The sequence below is a fragment of the Rhineura floridana genome, chromosome 3 (assembly GCF_030035675.1).
Source record: "Rhineura floridana isolate rRhiFlo1 chromosome 3, rRhiFlo1.hap2, whole genome shotgun sequence".
In the NCBI taxonomy this organism is placed as follows: Eukaryota; Metazoa; Chordata; class Lepidosauria; order Squamata; family Rhineuridae; genus Rhineura; species Rhineura floridana.
In genome coordinates, this window is record NC_084482.1 from 206,283,411 (window position 1) to 206,302,973 (window position 19,563).

At 44.2% G+C, this 19,563-nt stretch overlaps 1 protein-coding gene across 1 annotated transcript; it reads left to right on the forward strand.

The window, feature by feature from the left end:
- The first annotated feature begins 15,478 nt into the window (after positions 1-15,478).
- LOC133378895 (zinc finger protein 665-like) lies at positions 15,479-19,333 on the forward strand. Its single transcript, XM_061613510.1, has 4 exons — positions 15,479-16,150; positions 16,982-17,392; positions 17,464-17,767; positions 19,326-19,333. Exons 1-4 carry the CDS (start codon positions 15,479-15,481, stop codon positions 19,331-19,333), a joined length of 1,395 nt encoding a protein of 464 aa, XP_061469494.1.
- The last annotated feature ends 230 nt before the right edge of the window (positions 19,334-19,563 follow it).

The following is a 19,563-nucleotide window of genomic DNA, read 5'->3' on the forward strand; positions in this document are numbered from 1 at the left end:
GGAGACAAAACCGAACCCTGCGGGACCCCACATTGGTGAACCCACGGTGTCGAGCAATGTTCCCCAAGCACTATCTTTTGGAGACGGCCCGCCAAGTAGGAGTGGAACCACTGCAAAGCAGTGCCTCCAACTCCCAACTCCGCAAGCCTCTCCAGAAGGATACCATGGTCGATGGTATCAAAAGCCGCTGAGAGATCAAGAAGAATCAACAGAGTTACACTCCCTCTATCTCTCTCCCGACATAGGTCATCAAACAGGGCGACCAAGGCTGTCTCAGTGCCAAAACCAGGCCTGAAGCCCGATTGAAATGGATCTAGATAATCAGTTTCATCCAAAAGCGTCTGGAGCTGGTCGGTAACCACTCGTTCCAAGATCTTGCCCAGGAATGGAACGTTCGCTACTGGTCTGTAGCTGCTGAAATCTTCTGGGTCCAAGGAAGGTTTTTTCAGGAGTGGTCTCACAGCTGCTTCTTTCAGACAGCCGGGGACCACTCCCTCTCGCAAGGAGGCATTTATCACTTCCTTGGCCCAGCCAACTGTTCCCTCCTTGCTAGTTTTTATTAGCCAAGAGGGGCAAGGATCTAGTACCGAAGTGGTTGCACGTACCTGTCCAAGCACCTTGTCCACGTCCTCGAACTGAACCGACTGAAACTCATCCAACAAAACATGACAAGACTGTGCTCCAGACACCTCACTAGGGTTAACTGCTATAAAATGGGAGTCTAGGTCCTGGCGAATGCATAAGATCTTATGCTGGAAGTGCTCAGCGAACTCATTACAGCGGGCCACCGATGTACCTACCGTGTCCTGTAGGCCTAGATGTAGGAATTGACTCATCACCTCACTTGCTGGGAAAGTCGTTTGTATCCCTCTGTAATATACGTACAGCTTAAAGGGTTGTAGCTCAGTGGCAGAGCATCTGCTTTAGATACAGAAGATTTTAGGTTCAATCCCCAACAGCTCTAGGTAGGGAATGCCCCCTGTCTGAAAACCTGTCAGTCAGACAATACTTAGCAAGACGGATCAATGGTCTGACTTGATGTAATGCAGTTGCTTCTGTTCCTAACTGGGCTGATTCCCCGCCCAGGGCACTTCCAAAGCCCCCATCTCTGATCTCCCACTTCTGACCCTGGAAGCACATTCCTTGGCGTCCTCCACCACCACCCCATCCTGGGGTTCCTCTGCACCCACAGACACTTTGCACTCACCGTAGGAGAAGAGGGTGCTCGATAGGAAGCGATTGTCCCTCCTTTGTGCCTCTCTAGAATGTGGGACTCGCTCAGTCGCTTTACCCCTGAATCTCCCCATCAGGCTCAAAGAGGAGGCACTCTTCATTCCCTTGCTCTTGCACAAGCCGGAGGCCAGCACCAGGTTTTCTCTCCATACTCTTGTTGCTGGAAGAGGCTGTTGCAGCAGAGCTTTGTCTTCTCAAAGTCCATCCCACTGTTTCCTTCTCTGTGCAAGAGACATTGGGTGATGGTCCCCAACATTAGTCATACTCAAAGTTAGGTTGCATACGCAGCATACATTTAAAGTTCAAGAATTCTCCCTAGGAATCCTGGGAACTGTAGCTTACCCCTCACAGAGCTGCCATTCCCAGCAGCCTCAACAAAATACAGTTCCTAGGATTCTTTTTTTGGGGGGGGGGGCTTATGAGCTTAAAACATATTGTGTGTACCATGTATGGTGAGTGGAATAGCATTCCTGTCAAGATAGAACAGGTGCCCACTCTCTCAATTTTCCGGAAACAATCAGAGACACGTTTGTTCCAACAGACTCTCCTAGCTGGATGAATGGGTCTCTGCTATGGGTGTCTATTTTGTATTATTTTGCCTTGTTTTTTAGATTTATCTTTTTGTGTGTTTTTAAATGTTTTTTGCTGATGTTACTGTACATTGCCTTGTGTAGAAGGTGATTAATAATAATAAAAAAATGCACGAACCCACTGAAATCAATGCACTTATATAACAGGACGCTTCCAGACTGTCACTATTTTGAGGGTGGGGTTCAATCCCATACAGTAGTATAGTGGCAAATTCAGAAGTGCAGGGTCCCTTCATGATAGCCACACATCCTCCCATCCTCTTTTTTTTCCTGCTGGGTTGAGGATGAGATCCTTGCTAATGCCTTCTCCCACAACTAGGAGCCAATAATAATGAACAAGCGGAGTGCTAGCTACTGAGAAGAGTCTTCTCAGTGGCTGACTCACCTCCTTAAACTCTGATTCACTCTAATTAGCAGGAAAGAACAAGGAAGTATATTAGAAGACTCTTCTCAGTGGCTAACACTCCTTTCATGCTGATTGGCTCTTAGGATGCTGGCGACATGGAGACCCTGCTGAGACCCTGCTCCCAAAAAAGTAAGCAGTCTAAGACCCCCGAGACCCTGGACAACTACACCCCTGATCCCATACTGGCAACTTCAGGTTGTGCAGGTTTAGCTGATTTGGGAGCTCTTGAGCCACAGACCCATTTCCCCCACTGATCAGATTTTTGCCCTAAGGAAAGTGGGGGGTGTAGTGAAAGCAGGGAGTTCCCCTCCTCCTACTTTTACTGTCCCAGGAATCAATCCCCAACCTTGGGCAATTGATCCTAGCAAACCTGGTCTGCTAGGGCTGTGTATACTTACACCAACCCTGCACGGTAGTACTGCCACCACCCTTCTATTGGTTAAATACTCTGGGGTGAAGGGACCCCCAGAGCCCACTGAACACCCAAGCCTCTCAGGACCAGAGGCTCAATACCCTCCTGGCCCCTTCAGAAGTCTTAAGTGAAAATGTTCCTCTAGTACACGGTAGTTTGGTCAAGCAGCCAGGACTGAACTTAGTAACTGAACCCCTTCTCTGGAATAAACACACGTTGCTTTAAAATAAGTAAAGTTTATTAAAAAAAAGAAAATAAGAAAAGGGGTAAAGGGTACAAAAGATAAAAAGGTACATACAATTAGTTTGGAGCAGCAAATCAAATCCTAAAACCAACACCCAAAAGGGGCAAGGTATATAACAAACAAGATATAAAGGTTCTTGGCACAAAAATGAAAATAATAAAACTAACTGCCTCAATTGTACTTACAAGCCTCAGCTCTTTCTCAGGAGTTAGTGTCCTTCCCCTCAGGGACGGCCAGTCAGGAAGTATAGTGGAGCCACCGCAGAGCATCACCATAAGCAAGGTGGTGCCCACAAGTGGAACACAGCCCAAGAGCTGAGGCCTTCTCTTATAGAGAAAAATCCTTGCCTCAGCTGGGAGCAATCAACTAATTTAGCAGTTCCAACACAGGAATGATGAAACGATGTTCCCACAGTACCAGGCCCCGTCCCTCCTGGTTTCCCATAACAAGCCGTAGGAGTTTTTACGGCCTTGACGGAACCAGGCCCCTCTTGCTGATAAAGAGGTGCCAATTTGCAGTAAGCTGATACAGCTGGGGCTGTAAAAATCACCGGGTCTCCGGGATGAAAAAATATCAAAGGATTTAACTATCTATGACCAGGGACCCAGGAAAATAATTAAGGGGATCAAACTGGCATGACACGCCCCCTTTCGAGGAAGATGACATCAAAGGTTGAACACCTTTGATATCATCGCTCTAGAAGACATCAAAAAAGATTATCACCTTAAAATACAAAACTAAATTATACATTTATTAAAAAGAATTTCAGGCATAACATGGCAAAATCAGTTACAAATCACAAGATCAGCATTAATCATCTAAATGATACATACGAGATAGAGCATCGGCGGCTTTATTATTCTTCCCAGCCACATGATTTATGGTAAAATCAAAATCTTGTAATAACAGAGCCCACCTCAATAGTTTTTGGTTTGAATTCTTCATTCTGGACAACCAGCACAGGGGAGAGTGATCCGTTTGCAATTGGAAGTGACGTCCCCAAAGATATGGCCTTAATTTCTCCAGGGCCCAAACTATAGCAAGACACTCCTTCTCAATGGTCGCTAGATGGCGCTCTCGCTCTATTAGCTTTTTACTCAGATAGGCTACAGGGTGGAGTTCTCCATCCGTATCCTTCTGCAAGAGTACAGCACCCAAACCAAAATTACTAGCATCAGTCTGTACCACAAAGGGTTCAGCAAAGTCTGGGGCTTTTAAAACAGGATAATTTATTAATGCAGCCTTTAAGGCCTCAAAGGCCTGTTGGCAATCGGACGACCACACCACTCGTGCTGGTTTGCATTTCTTACACAAATTAGTCAAAGGAGTGGCAAGACTACTGAAGTGGGGAGTGAAACGCCGATAGTAACCAGCAAGCCCCAAGAATGACTGAACTTGTTTCTTGGTTTGAGGTATTGGCCAATTAGTAATTGCTTCAATTTTGGCATCCAAAGGTTTCAAACAGCCACTACCCACCCTATGGCCTAAATAGGAAACCTCTCCCAACCCAAATTGGCACTTCTGGGCTTTAATGGTAAGTCCTGCATCCTGCAGCCTTTGAAATACAGTTCTTAAGTGTTTCACATGGGATTCCCAATCCCCACTATACACCGCGATATCATCAAGATAGGCGCAGGCGTAATCTCCTAAACCATTCAGGACAGAATTTAATTTCAACTCTTCCTCAGGAGATTCAACATCATCCCTATTCCCAGCTCCGTTTGGCAGCGGCTGGTTTAAATCATCAACTTCTCGTGTCACAGCACCATCTAGTGGTAAAATTTCAATATCAGGTTCGCGCTCTAATTTCTTAACTGCACTTCTAGTTAAAACATTTACATTCACGTCTCCAGCCTTCTGATTATGTAAATAATGTGCATAGGCAATATCATTCCCCAACAGGAAATCAAAAAACTGGTCAGAATAATCATGAATTAATACTCTATGTTTTCCCGACCAGTTTTTATATGAAATCCAAACATCAGCCACATCACAAAGTTTATTAGACATCCCATAAACATGTACTGACGCTTTAATCCCTGGTAAAATTAATTCAGGCGGAACTAAATGGCGAGATAAACTCGATGCCTCACTGCCCGAATTGCGAAAGGCCATTAACTTAACATAATTCACAAAAATAGTCTCTTTAAACATTTTGTTGGACCAAGCAATCTGGCCAGGCAAACAGCAATAGTTAACGTTGTCTGCAGGGAGTCGTTCCTTCTCTCCCTTCCCGCTTTGGAGTAGTTCCTGGGTTGGCTTTTTCCTTCCACCCCCCTTCTTTTCTCCCGGTTGAATAACACTCACCGCAGGAGTCTGTTTACTTCCTTTCCTTTGGGTGATGGGACTATTCTCAGTACTAGGAGCTGAAAACTCCCAGTCCTGGTCGGAATTAGAATCCGAAGACGACCAACGGGAAATTTCTGGAGATGACTGCCCTCCTGGTTCTTCATAATCACGGGCTCTCTGTACTACCGCTATTTTAGTCCCTTTGCTGACACTCACATTCTGCTTCGTAATCAGTTGGGAACACTGGTCCTTTCTGTGCCCTGGTTGTTTACATAGAAAGCATAAATTCTCCAAAACTGCTTTACTCGGTTGGTAAACTGACGGACGCACGGGAACAGCAGCAGGAACAGAGCTCTCCCCTTTGTCCTCCGACTTAACTACAGATGGCCACGTTTTTTTCTTCCACTCACTTCCTCCACCCGCTGGTTGATTCCCTTTGTAATTGCCCGGTTTTTTAACATATGCTTTAGGCAATTCCTCTTTGTCCTGAAAGGAATCTAGTTCATCAGCATAATGACCGGCTTCTTGCAAGCTTTTTGGCTTTTTGCCTCGCACCGCTGCGGCAAGCTCTCTTGGCAACATTTTGTAAAATTTCTCCAGAGTATACACAGTCCTTAACTGCTCAAAAGTATTAGCTTTTGCAGCTGCAATCCACAAATCCATAGCTTGAGCAGTACGAGCGCTTAATGCTGAAAACGTCTCTTTTGATTTTTTTGTCAAAGTCTCAAACTTTTGGTAACATGCCCTGGTGGATAGCGCAAACTGGGCTGTTGCCAATTTTACAAAGTTTTCATAATCATCAGCTAGCTCTCTCGGGAGTTTACACATTAGACTTCTTAACTCTCCCTTTCCTTGAGTGCGTAGAATTTTCATCCAGTATTTTTTGTCTAAAGACTGGTCCACACACGCTTGCTCAAAGATTAAAAAAAACTCGGAGATATCCTCTCCTGCTTGATAAAACGGAAAATCTGCTGGATCCGCTCCTCCCAAACACACTCTGCCAGAGCTCAGTCCTTGGCTTGGTGGGGCAAAAGCTTGTTGTTGTTGTACAAGGGTAGTCATAAGAGCCATCTGTTTCGAGAAGAAGTTGTGCATTTCTGCCCACATATCCATGGGTGGCACACCCCCACTCTGGCTAACTTGGCTATCCATACTCCGTCGACCCCGTACCGGTGACGGTGCTCGTTCTCCCTCCGGAGTAAAGCTTTGGACTGGCAGCCCCTCTGCGCTGCCTCCTGCTGCTTCAAAATTGCCTTGAGGTAACATCTCTGTTTGTTCCTCATCACTACTCTCAGTGGAAACCTGATCTAATGCCTTCTTTTGTTTAGATCTTGTATCCATCCTGACTTTCCAAAACAACAAACCTTTGTGCCAGAATCTTTAATAATTGTAATTTATCCAATTGTACCTTTTCCACAACTATGTTTAACCAGAGATAGGTTCAGTCTTTTTCGACCCCAAACGCTGCCAACATGTAGTGAAAGCAGGGAGTTCCCCTCCGCCTACTTTTACTGTCCCAGGAATCAATCCCCAACCTTGGGCAATTGATCCTAGCAAACCTGGTCTGCTAGGGCTGTGTATACTTACACCAACCCTGCACGGTAGTACTGCCACCACCCTTCTATTGGTTAAATACTCTGGGGTGAAGGGACCCCCAGAGCCCACTGAACACCCAAGCCTCTCAGGACCAGAGGCTCAATACCCTCCTGGCCCCTTCAGAAGTCTTAAGTGAAAATGTTCCTCTAGTACACGGTAGTTTGGTCAAGCAGCCAGGACTGAACTTAGTAACTGAACCCCTTCTCTGGAATAAACACACGTTGCTTTAAAATAAGTAAAGTTTATTAAAAAAAAGAAAATAAGAAAAGGGGTAAAGGGTACAAAAGATAAAAAGGTACATACAATTAGTTTGGAGCAGCAAATCAAATCCTAAAACCAACACCCAAAAGGGGCAAGGTATATAACAAACAAGATATAAAGGTTCTTGGCACAAAAATGAAAATAATAAAACTAACTGCCTCAATTGTACTTACAAGCCTCAGCTCTTTCTCAGGAGTTAGTGTCCTTCCCCTCAGGGACGGCCAGTCAGGAAGTATAGTGGAGCCACCGCAGAGCATCACCATAAGCAAGGTGGTGCCCACAAGTGGAACACAGCCCAAGAGCTGAGGCCTTCTCTTATAGAGAAAAATCCTTGCCTCAGCTGGGAGCAATCAACTAATTTAGCAGTTCCAACACAGGAATGATGAAACGATGTTCCCACAGTACCAGGCCCCGTCCCTCCTGGTTTCCCATAACAAGCCGTAGGAGTTTTTACGGCCTTGACGGAACCAGGCCCCTCTTGCTGATAAAGAGGTGCCAATTTGCAGTAAGCTGATACAGCTGGGGCTGTAAAAATCACCGGGTCTCCGGGATGAAAAAATATCAAAGGATTTAACTATCTATGACCAGGGACCCAGGAAAATAATTAAGGGGATCAAACTGGCATGACAGGGGGAACATGCATTGGAAAGCGGGGGACAATGTTTACTTCGATGCAACGTTGTTTAACAGAGAGCTTCAGCTATGGGGCGGTATACAAATGTAATAAATAAATAAATAACTTCCCTGCAAACAAATCAGAATGAATGCCAAAAAACAGGTTGTCTGGAAGTGCTCTTTATCTATGCACTAGATTTGGATCAGACAGCCGTTCGAATAGAGGTCTGTCCTCTGTAAATTAGGTCACATGGCCACCCTAATCTTGAGCCAGCCACAAGACCAGAGATGGGCAAGGGGCTCCAGTGCCCAAAGGATACATCATTTCTCTATCCTTCCTAGTTGATCACTCCTGTTAAGTACAAGTGCTTCTCCAGATGACCTGTTCATTGAGCATTCATCCTGATTTGCTTGGACAAAGCTCATGTTTTGGAGATTTAGACTATGGGTGCTTTTTGACTGTCACGATTTTCAGGTGAGATTCAATCACATACCAGCAAATTCAGGTTGTGCAACTATAGTTAGACTAGTGGAAAGTACCTGGTGTTGCCTGGGAATTCTTGGAAGCCAAAACATACTGAGGTTTACACATGGATTTTTTTAAAAAAAATCTTAATAGAAAAAAGTATTTTCTAGGGCTGTGCACACCCCACCCAATCTGAGGAATTAACTCTAATTAGACATGCAGTCGGGGGAGGGGGGAGGATAAGAAGGAGAGGTATATCTCCTCCCCCAAATGCACTGCAGAGAGTGGGATTGCACTTTCCACTCACTAGCTGGTGAGCAGAGGGTTCAATCCTGCTGGGTGCTGTTTCACTACTGCATTCCCTACAGGGAACCCATTGGTGAAGCAAACCCTGCAGCCAGCAGGATTGCACTCTCCGCTCACTAGCTGGTTCATCAGTTAACACTATTTGTTAAGAAACAACCTTCCAAAATAACGCAGACGGCACAAACACATCAAAACAGTACAGCCACGTAGAACAACGCATGAGAGCACCCAAGTACAGGTGAGAAGAACAATTTCTAATTTTGTGTTTTCTGACATGGAGGTCTTTAAAGGTAGCATCTTCCGACTCAGGACTGCTGTTAAAAGTTTCCATGAACTTTATTTATTTATTTATTTTATTTTATTAAATTTATATACCGCCCCATAGCCGAAGCTCTCTGGGCGGTTCACAACAGTAATACATCAAATACAATAAACCACATAATTTAGACAATTTAAAACAATTTTTTATGAGTCCCATTTCCGTATATACCTGGCCGGGACTTGTGCTTCCCCATCTCCTTGATGTAACAAAAGAAATAAAGTCTCGTCAAGTGTTGAAAACTAATCTGTTGGGTTACTTAGTGGTTTAAAGTGGCACATTAGTGTCTCCATTATCACAAAGTCTGGTGTCCCAGTTCTGGATATTCAGGCCCACAGCATGTTTCCAGGGCTCTGCAATAATCAAGCGTGCCGACGGATGGCAGGCGGTGAAGTCTCTGGAGTGAAGTGGGCCTGACAGAGTAAGGGCGCTTCCAGACAATCTGTTTATTGTTTAATGAGCATTCGGCCTGATTTGTTTGCAGGGAGATGAGATGCCTGCCTTCTCCCTCTCTCTCTTTTTCTGCCTGCCAGGAAGAGATCTGGGCTACAGCCTGCTTCTCCACGTTTCTTGATCCAAAACTACTTGGAATTCATCAGAAGGTCCATAGCTCAGTAGTAAAGCACCTGCTTTGCATGCAGAAGGTCCCAGGTTCAATCCCTGGCATCTCCGGGCAGGACTGGGAATGTCCCAGTCTAGAACTCCTGTAGAGCCGCTGCCAGTCAGTGTAGCCAGTACTGAGCTAAATGGACTAATGCTCTGACTTGGTATAAGGAAGCTTCCTAGATCTCTCCCACTTGATGCAGCAACAGTCCAGTGACTGGGATACCCAAAACTTCAGCTTGGGGTGGAGGAGGAATTTTTTTTAAGGAGGGGACACAAGAAATGTCTTTACAGGTTTTATTATTCATTATTTGATTATTAGATTTGTATCCTGCCCTTCCTCCCAGTAGGACCCCAGGGCGGCAAACAAAAGCACTAAAACCACTCTAAAATATAATAAAAACAGACTTTAAAATATCTTACAACAAAACATCCTAAAAACATATTAAAACAGAACATCTCTAAACACATATTAAAAAAAAAAAGTTCTAAACAGAGCTTTTTTAAGAGGTTGCCCCTCCTTCCTAGTTGCATCTCTAGGACTGTATGCTCAGTCATTTTAACCCTTACCAAGAAGCTAAAAATAAAACTGCAGGTTGCTGGGAGAGGAGACAGGATTGTCCCCATGACATTTTGCTGTCTAAATTGTACCACCACCACCACCAATAGGGCTAAAAGTTTAAAAATCAGGTTGTAATCAACTAAGTCCTACTCAGAGTAGATCCATTGAAATTAATCTATTATTGGCTACTAACTTCAATGGGCCTACTCTGTGTGGGACTAGTGTTGACTACCACCCTCAATTTCATTAAGTTAGCTTATTTGTATTGTTTTATACAATATTGTAAGGATTTATGTATTTGGCATTATTCCTAATTGTTTCTGTTTTTGAATTGTACTTATTGTTCATTTTGATGGGAGTAAAGCACCAATGCATGTTGAAAGTGACATGAACGGGGGGGGTATCATCATCATCATCACCATTATTATTATTATTATTATCATATTTATTTATACCCCGCCCTTTTTCCAAACTGGAACTCAGGCACAAAGGCAATTTCCTCTTCCCTCTGCTGATTCCTCCTCTAAACTGTTTGTTGTTTTTGCAGGATTTACTCCTCCCCTTCCTTCTCTCCCTGTCTGTTCTTAGTTAGCAATGATTCCACTGTGAGCCACTTTGGACACAGAGGATAATGAAGAACAATCTTGCTGCACTATTGACACCAGTTCCTACCTTGTCTTTCTACACATATCCATCCCACAAGCCTGCCTGTCTGCACACCAAACATTTCAAGCACATTCTTTCCCCCAAAGAATCTGGAAAATTATAGTTCGTTAATGTGCAGGAAAATGTAGGTCTGTGAGGGGCAAACTACAGTTTCCATAATTCTTTGTGGGAAAGAATGTGTTTTAAATGTATAGTGTATATGCACCCTAAGGCTGCAAATCTACATGTGCATACTTGGGAGTAAGTCCCATTGAACTCAGTACCTAAACTTGCGGAGGGCGCTGTGCTGGCTATCCCTGCATAACTCCTTAAACCTGGGGTGGGGAACCTTTTTTTCAGAGTGAGCTAGTATGGTGTAGTGATTAGAGTGTCGGACTGGGAGATCCGGGTTCAAATCCCATCTCGGCCATGAAGCTTACTGGGGTGACCTTGAGCCAGTCACTGTCTCCCAGCCTAACCTACCTCACAGGGTTGTTGTGAGGATAACATCAGGGGGAGGAGAACCAAATTTGTATGCTACCTTGAACTCCTTGGAGGAAAGGCAGGATAGAAATGTAAGAAATAAATCCCTCAGGGGCACCCTTCGGGGAGGGGGGATGCCAATGTTGGGTGGGACCAGAGGTAAAAAGTAGGCGGAGCAACAGATGTGACTCTTGGCCTTTGTACAGTAGGCTACATTCAAGTCATGCATAATGTCGAGGTTTCTACATGCACATCTCTCCATCCAAGCAACTAAGAGACCTTGTCACTGTTCAAGGACACATTACAGGTCAATGAGGGGTGTGGGATTCCAGGGCCAGATACTGGGGTCTGGATGACTGCATTTGGCCTTTGAGCCCCCCTGCCTTAAACCACAACTTGATCAAACAAAGCATGTTGAACAGGCAACTGGCACAGGGGGAATTAGCCTTTGGGATATCAACACACTCAACTGACCTCAGGATCTACCCTGAATTTTTTTTTTAAATTAATTTTCAAAGGGAGGAGAGGGAGAAATCAGGTAGCATAGCAGAAGAAACAAAAAAGTTCTTTCTGCACAGCCTACTCTAAAACAGTCCTTAAAGCGGGCAAGGAGACAAAGATGTGGAGGTGCAGAGGAATGAAGGGGTCAAAGCAAATTATCTTTTTATTTTTATTTTTACGTTGGTATCCCACTTTTCCTCCAAGAAGCTCAAGGTGGCACCCGGAACGGTCCTCCCCCTTCCCGATTTTATCCTCACAACAACCCTGTGAGGTAGGTTAGACTGAGAGGCAGTGACTGGCCGAAGGTCACCCAAGGAGCTTCAGAGTGGGAATTTGAACTCTAGTCTCCTAGGTCCTAGTCCGATGCTCTAACCACTGCAACATCATTATTAGTAACAATTAGTTACAGTATCATTAGTAACAAATAATAACAATAAATAACCTGGCAATAAAAAGGAAGGTAGTAAGATAGGAGGTGATAGGAGGAAAAAGTAAATGTAAAAGGAAAGAAGGATGAAAGAAACTGGCAAGTGTTTTTTTTGGGGGGGGGATAAAATACAAATTACAGGAGATGGATAAAAATCCCTCGAGAGGCATGTTGGGGTAGAAAGGGGAAAATACAAAAGAAAGAACCTTCTCACCCACACAATATTTACAGCCGTCTCTCAATCGCACAGCACGGAACAAAGTAAAAAAGTTAAACAGAACACACACACACACAGTATACGGAAATGCGGAGAATGAGTTAGAGTACCTCCAGAGCAAATGGCTGTCCTTCGCTGGAGGAAACCTGAGCTATGGAACTCCTTGCCACAAGGAAAAACGCTGAGCCCAAGAATATGGCCATTTCCAAAAATGGATTATATGTCAACAGAAACTGATGTCAGTCATTGCCTGCTGATTCTGCCAACGCTGCCTCCATCTGCCATTAATTTGAATGAGGTTGAAAGGTTTGGTAGACGGGGTGTGCGGGGGAGAGAAGGCGCTTCTGGAACTCAGTCCTCCAGTGGTTAAATGAACAGACTGTCGGATCCTAGAGAGAAAGGAAGTTGGATAAGTGTGTGTGTGTGTGTGTGTGTGTGTGTGTGTGTGTGTGTGTGTGAGAGAGAGAGAGAGAGAGAGAGAGAGAGAGAGAGAGAGAGAGACAATAGGGAAATGCCCCCTAATTCCTAGTAGCCAGGGAGGGGATTCGATCTTCATCGAGGCTGATTGCGTGGACAGGGCAGGAGAGGAGAGGTAAAAGTCCCAGAATGTGTTTTGGGGGGAGTGTTGGGGGGGAAGCCCCCTCACTCCCATCTTGGAATCATAGGTAGGGGGCTGATTGAGTGGGGCTCAAAGATCTGCACGATTTCCATCATGGCAGGGTCCTCGGGGCGGGCAAAGGTGGGGGGACTTAGTGCAGAGGAATCAGGCTTGTTACTTGCCTGGGGAAGGCAGAGCGCTCTGGCCACATTCACACCTCACATTTATTCCACTATTATTCCACTTTAATAGTCATGGCTTCCCCCAAAGAATCCTGGGAAGTGTAGTTTGTGAAGGGTGCTGAGAGTTGTTAGGAGGCTCATATTCCCCTCGGAGAGCTGCAATTCCCAGAGTTCTCTGGGAAGAGGGACTGACTGTTAAGCCACTCTGGAAATTGGAGCTCTCTGAGGGAAATAAGAGTCCCCTAACAACTCTCAGCACCTTTCACAAACTATACTTCCCAGGATTCTTTGAGGGAATCTATGACTATTTAAAGTGGAATAATAGTGGAATAAATCTACAGTGTGAATATGGCCACGCTCTCTCTGAAAGAGGATTCCATAGAAGGGGCTGCTCCCTTTTCTCCTAGCAGCGGGACGTTCATCATCTTTTGGAGAGGAACTGAATGTGGTTTTGCGGTATAAAAATATGTGAATCGTAGTTGCGAGGAGGGAGGCGCGGCTTACACACTGCCTTACCACTTCCTCTCTTGGTTCCCGGCAGCAACCTCCATTTGCTACGGCATGTGGACCATAGAGGGAGTAGGTCAGTGGCAGAGCAAACCTGCCTTGTGTGCAGAAGGTCCAACCCCCAGCATCTCCAGGTAGGACTAGGAGAGGATCCTGCCTGAATCCCTGGAGAGCTGCTGGCAGTCAGTATAGATAATACTGAGCTGGATGGACCAATGGTCTGATTTGGTATAAGGGACCTTCTTATGTGAACAATGAAGCTCCACCCCAACCGACTGCTGCTGGGAATCAGACTTGTTGCAAGGCAGGGGGCAGTGGGTGATAGCTGTGCTGCTTTTAGTCTGCCAGAGAGTGCGAGGACTTCACCATCTTTGCCTTTCCTTTACTCCCAAAGAGTCTTGCCTGGTTCAGATATTAATATTATGTCTCTCCTAAGAGCAGTCAATTGCTTTTAGCCATGATAAGGTTGTTTTAGATCTCTCTTTCCCCAATTAAGTGAGTTGGTCCAGGTTGGGATTTTACATATTATTTTTCACTGTTTTTCCCTATTTTTAGATTTATTTAAATAAATTCTAAATTGTCCTCTCTTACATAACACTTTTAATAATTTAATGGGTTGTATCCAGTGCTAGTCCTAGTTTCAATAGGCCCATTGTAATTAATGAACCTAAGTTAGTCACGTCCATTAACCTCCATGGGTCTACTTTGAATAAGAATAGCATTGGATACAACCCAATAAATTGGGATACAACCATGATAAATGCATGCCCTTCTTAGGCTAGATTCAAAGGTTGCAGCGGAAATGCACATTTTACTAGGTGATAACTGGTGAGCCATTCCCCTTACATTGCAGAAAAGCAGAGCCAACCTCTGCATTGTGAATGCAGTGAGAGAGGGGAAAAAAAGGGGGGGGGAACAGAATGCAGAGAAGCAGCTTAATTGGGCTTGATCCCTGATGTGATCCTGGTTTCTGGTTTGGACTCCTAATGTTTTTTTCCTTCATGCAGTGAACGGACCTGACAGTGAGAATTATTGAGAGCCGTTGGCGCTGTACTTGGAAACAAGCAAGTATAACATGGCAAAAGGAATATTTGGAAATCAAGGGAACTGAAAGGGCACAAGGGAAACCAGTCAAAGAATGAGAGGAAGAAATGTCTACTCCTTAGGGTATTCATGTGCATGAATGTCTGATCCCACAAGAAGATTGCAAAAGAAGAGAACTCCTACTGGGATTTCTATTCTCTTTTCTTTTCTCCCCCTGATAGGCAGAACTATGATAATGAACTTGTTTTATTCACAGTGAGAATTCTGAACTGACATCAGGAAAAAACAAGCATAAAGTAGGAAGAGGGATGATTGAAAATCAAAGGGGTCCAAAAAGGCATAAGGGAAATTGGGAGGACGCTGATGTGTATGAACTCCTGGTTCCACAAGGTTACAAAGGAAGGAGAAAGGGAAAGTGTTCAGTGTGTTAAATTAAATATACATTGCAAAATCCACACATGAGTGAAGCCACAAGTGTGCAGAGAGCTTCAGTCAAACAGGAAGGCTTAATTTACATCTAAGAACCCACAAATGATGAAGCCACATGAATGTGTAGAGTGTGGAAAGAGCTTCAGCTGTAGCGGAAGTCTTAATGTACATCTAAGAACGCACACAGGGTTGAAGCCATATGAATGTGTGGAGTGTCAAAAGAGTTTCAGTCAAAGAGGAAAACTAACTTTACATCTAAGAACCCACACAGGGGAGAAACCATATAAATGTATTGAATGTGGAAAGAGCTTCACTGATAGCAGAAAACTTACTCAACATCAAAGAACCCACACAGGGGTGAAGCCATATGAATGTGCAGAGTGTGGAAAGAGCTTCAGTCAAAGAGGAGGGCTTACTGTACATCTAAGAACCCACACAGGGATGAAGCCATATCAATGCATGGAGTGTGGAAAGAATTTCAGTCGTAGTGGAAGCCTGACTTTACACCAAAGAACCCATACAGGGGAAAAACCTTATAAATGTATGGAGTGTGGAAAGAATTTCAGTCGTAGTGGAAGCCTGACTTTACACCAAAGAACCCATACAGGGGAAAAACCTTATAAATGTATGGAGTGTGGAAAGAATTTCAGTTATAGTGGAAGCCTTACTTTACATCAAAGAGTCCATACGGGGGAGAAACCATATAAATGCATGGAGTGTGGAAACAGTTTCAGTCAAAGTGGAGAACTTATTCTACATCAAAGAACCCACACAGGCATGAAACCATATGAATGTTTGAACTGTGGAAAGAGGTTCAGTAAGAGAGGAAACCTTACTTCACATCAAAGAACCCATACAGGTGAGAAACCATATAAATGCATGGAGTGTGGAAAGAGCTTCAGTCAGAGTGGACATCTTACTTTACACTTAAGGACCCACACAGGGGACAGACCTTACACATGCTTGGAGTGTGGAAAGAGCTTCAGTGTCAGAGATAGCTTTACTAAGCATCAAAGAACCCACACAGGGGAGAAGCCATTTAAATGTGAGCAGTGTGGAAAGAAGTTCAGTATTAGAGGAAACCTTACTTCACATGAAAGAATCCACAAAGGGGAGAAGCCCTTTAAATGTATGGAGTGTGGGAAAAGTTTCATTTGCAATGGAAGTCTTACCATGCATCAAAGAACCCACACAGGAGTGAAGCCATTTAAATGTGTGAAGTGTAGAAAGAGTTTCAGCCAGACAGGAAACCTGACTTCACATCAAAGAACCCACACAGGGGTGAAGCCATTTAAATGTGTGGAGTGTGGAAAGAGTTTCAGCCAGACAGGAAACCTGACTTCACATCAAAGAACCCACACAGGGGTGAAGCCATTTAAATGTGTGGAATGTGGAAAGAGTTTCAGTTTTAGAGGAAGCCTTACTTCACATCAAAGAACCCACTCAGGTGTGAAACCATTTAAATGTGTGGAGTGTGGAAAGAGTTTCAGCCAGACAGGAAACCTGACTTCACATCAAAGAACCCACACAGTGGTGAAGCCATTTAAATGTGTGGAATGTGGAAAGAGTTTCAGTTTTAGAGGAAGCCTTACTTCACATCAAAGAACCCACTCAGGTGTGAAACCATTTAAATGTGTGGAGTGTGGAAAGAGTTTCAGCCAGACAGGAAACCTGACTTCACATCAAAGAACCCACACAGGGGTGAAGCCATTTAAATGTGTGGAATGTGGAAAGAGTTTCAGTTTTAGAGGAAGCCTTACTTCACATCAAAGAACCCACTCAGGTGTGAAACCATTTAAATGTGTGGAGTGTGGAAAGAGTTTCAGCCAGACAGGAAACCTGACTTCACATCAAAGAACCCACACAGGGGTGAAGCCATTTAAATGTGTGGAATGTGGAAAGAGTTTCAGTTTTAGAGGAAGCCTTACTTCACATCAAAGAACCCACACAGGGGTGAAGCCATTTAAATGTGTGGAGTGTGGAAAGAGTTTCAGTTTTAGAGGAAGCCTTACTTCACATCAAAGAACCCACACAGGGGTGAAGCCATTTAAATGTGTGGAATGTGGAAAGAGTTTCAGTTTTAGAGGAAGCCTTACTTCACATCAAAGAACCCACTCAGGTGTGAAACCATTTAAATGTGTGGAGTGTGGAAAGAGTTTCAGCCAGACAGGAAACCTGACTTCACATCAAAGAACCCACACAGGGGTGAAGCCATTTAAATGTGTGGAATGTGGAAAGAGTTTCAGTTTTAGAGGAAGCCTTACTTCACATCAAAGAACCCACTCAGGTGTGAAACCATTTAAATGTGTGGAGTGTGGAAAGAGTTTCAGCCAGACAGGAAATCTGACTTCACATCAAAGAACACACACAGGGGTGAAGCCATTTAAATGTGTGGAATGTGGAAAGAGTTTCAGTTTTAGAGGAAGCCTTACTTCACATCAAAGAACCCACACAGGGGTGAAGCCATTTAAATGTGTGGAATGTGGAAAGAGTTTCAGTTTTAGAGGAAGCCTTACTTCACATCAAAGACCCACTCAGGTGTGAAACCATTTAAATGTGTGGAGTGTGGAAAGAGTTTCAGCCAGACAGGAAACCTGACTTCACATCAAAGAACCCACACAGGGGTGAAGCCATTTAAATGTGTGGAATGTGGAAAGAGTTTCAGTTTTAGAGGAAGCCTTACTTCACATCAAAGAACCCACACAGGGGTGAAGCCATTTAAATGTGTGGAATGTGGAAAGAGTTTCAGTTTTAGAGGAAGCCTTACTTCACATCAAAGAACCCACTCAGGTGTGAAACCATTTAAATGTGTGGAGTGTGGAAAGAGTTTCAGCCAGACAGGAAACCTGACTTCACATCAAAGAACACACACAGGGGTGAAGCCATTTAAATGTGTGGAATGTGGAAAGAGTTTCAGTTTTAGAGGAAGCCTTACTTCACATCAAAGAACCCACACAGGGGTGTAGCCATTTAAATGTGTGGAATGTGGAAAGAGTTTCAGTTTTAGAGGAAGCCTTACTTCACATCAAAGAACCCACTCAGGTGTGAAACCATTTAAATGTGTGGAGTGTGGAAAGAGTTTCAGCCAGACAGGAAACCTGACTTCACATCAAAGAACCCGCACAGGGGTGAAGCCATTTAAATGTGTGGAATGTGGAAAGAGTTTCAGTTTTAGAGGAAGCCTTACTTCACATCAAAGAACCCACACAGGGGTGAAGCCATTTAAATGTGTGGAATGTGGAAAGAGTTTCAGTTTTAGAGGAAGCCTTACTTCACATCAAAGAACCCACTCAGGTGTGAAACCATTTAAATGTGTGGAGTGTGGAAAGAGTTTCAGCCAGACAGGAAACCTGACTTCACATCAAAGAACCCACACAGGGGTGAAGCCATTTAAATGTGTGGAATGTGGAAAGAGTTTCAGTTTTAGAGGAAGCCTTACTTCACATCAAAGAACCCACACAGGGGTGAAGCCATTTAAATGTGTGGAATGTGGAAAGAGTTTCAGTTTTAGAGGAAGCCTTACTTCACATCAAAGAACCCACTCAGGTGTGAAACCATTTAAATGTGTGGAGTGTGGAAAGAGTTTCAGCCAGACAGGAAACCTGACTTCACATCAAAGAACCCACACAGGGGTGAAGCCATTTAAATGTGTGGAATGTGGAAAGAGTTTCAGTTTTAGAGGAAGCCTTACTTCACATCAAAGAACCCACACAGGGGTGAAGCCATTTAAATGTGTGGAATGTGGAAAGAGTTTCAGTTTTAGAGGAAGCCTTACTTCACATCAAAGAACCCACTCAGGTGTGAAACCATTTAAATGTGTGGAGTGTGGAAAGAGTTTCAGCCAGACAGGAAACCTGACTTCACATCAAAGAACCCACACAGGGGTGAAGCCATTTAAATGTGTGGAATGTGGAAAGAGTTTCAGTTTTAGAGGAAGCCTTACTTCACATCAAAGAACCCACTCAGGTGTGAAACCATTTAAATGTGTGGAGTGTGGAAAGAGCTTTAATCAGAGAGGAAACCTTACATTACATCAGAAAACCCACACAGGTGAGAAATCATTTAAATGCATGGAGTGTGGAAAGAACTTCAGTCAGAGTGGACATCTTACTTTACATCTAAGAACCCACACAGGAGAGAAATTATTTACATGAATGTGTGATTAACTTCCTTTCTAAGAAGACCTCTCAGAGCCTATTGAAGATCTCTGCAGCTCCTGAAAATAGTAAGTATCACCCAGCCCAAACATTGGTTTTGGGGCATCTCACAGGTTAAAATGTTCACAATGCCATTCCCCATCTCAGGAATTCTTTCTAGCTCTTGAACCTCCCCAGCCCCAATCCCTTGGAAACAGTGTTTCTCTTGGTCCTTGTTGTTCCTCACAACCTAGGCTTCTAGCAGTTCTGTGGTTTATATCCCTGGCCCACACTCAATTCCAAACCACCAACGCTGTGTTCAAGTGGAACAACATTAGGCCCACATCTGGCAGAGTGTCCATGCTGCCAATTTGTCCCTGCATGGAGTGTAGAAGGAGTTTCTGACAAAGCATACCTGTTGTGTCACATCCAGGAAGCTGCAAATGTCCAGAGCAGTGGTTCCCAACCCTTATGAGCACGGGACCCCCTTTA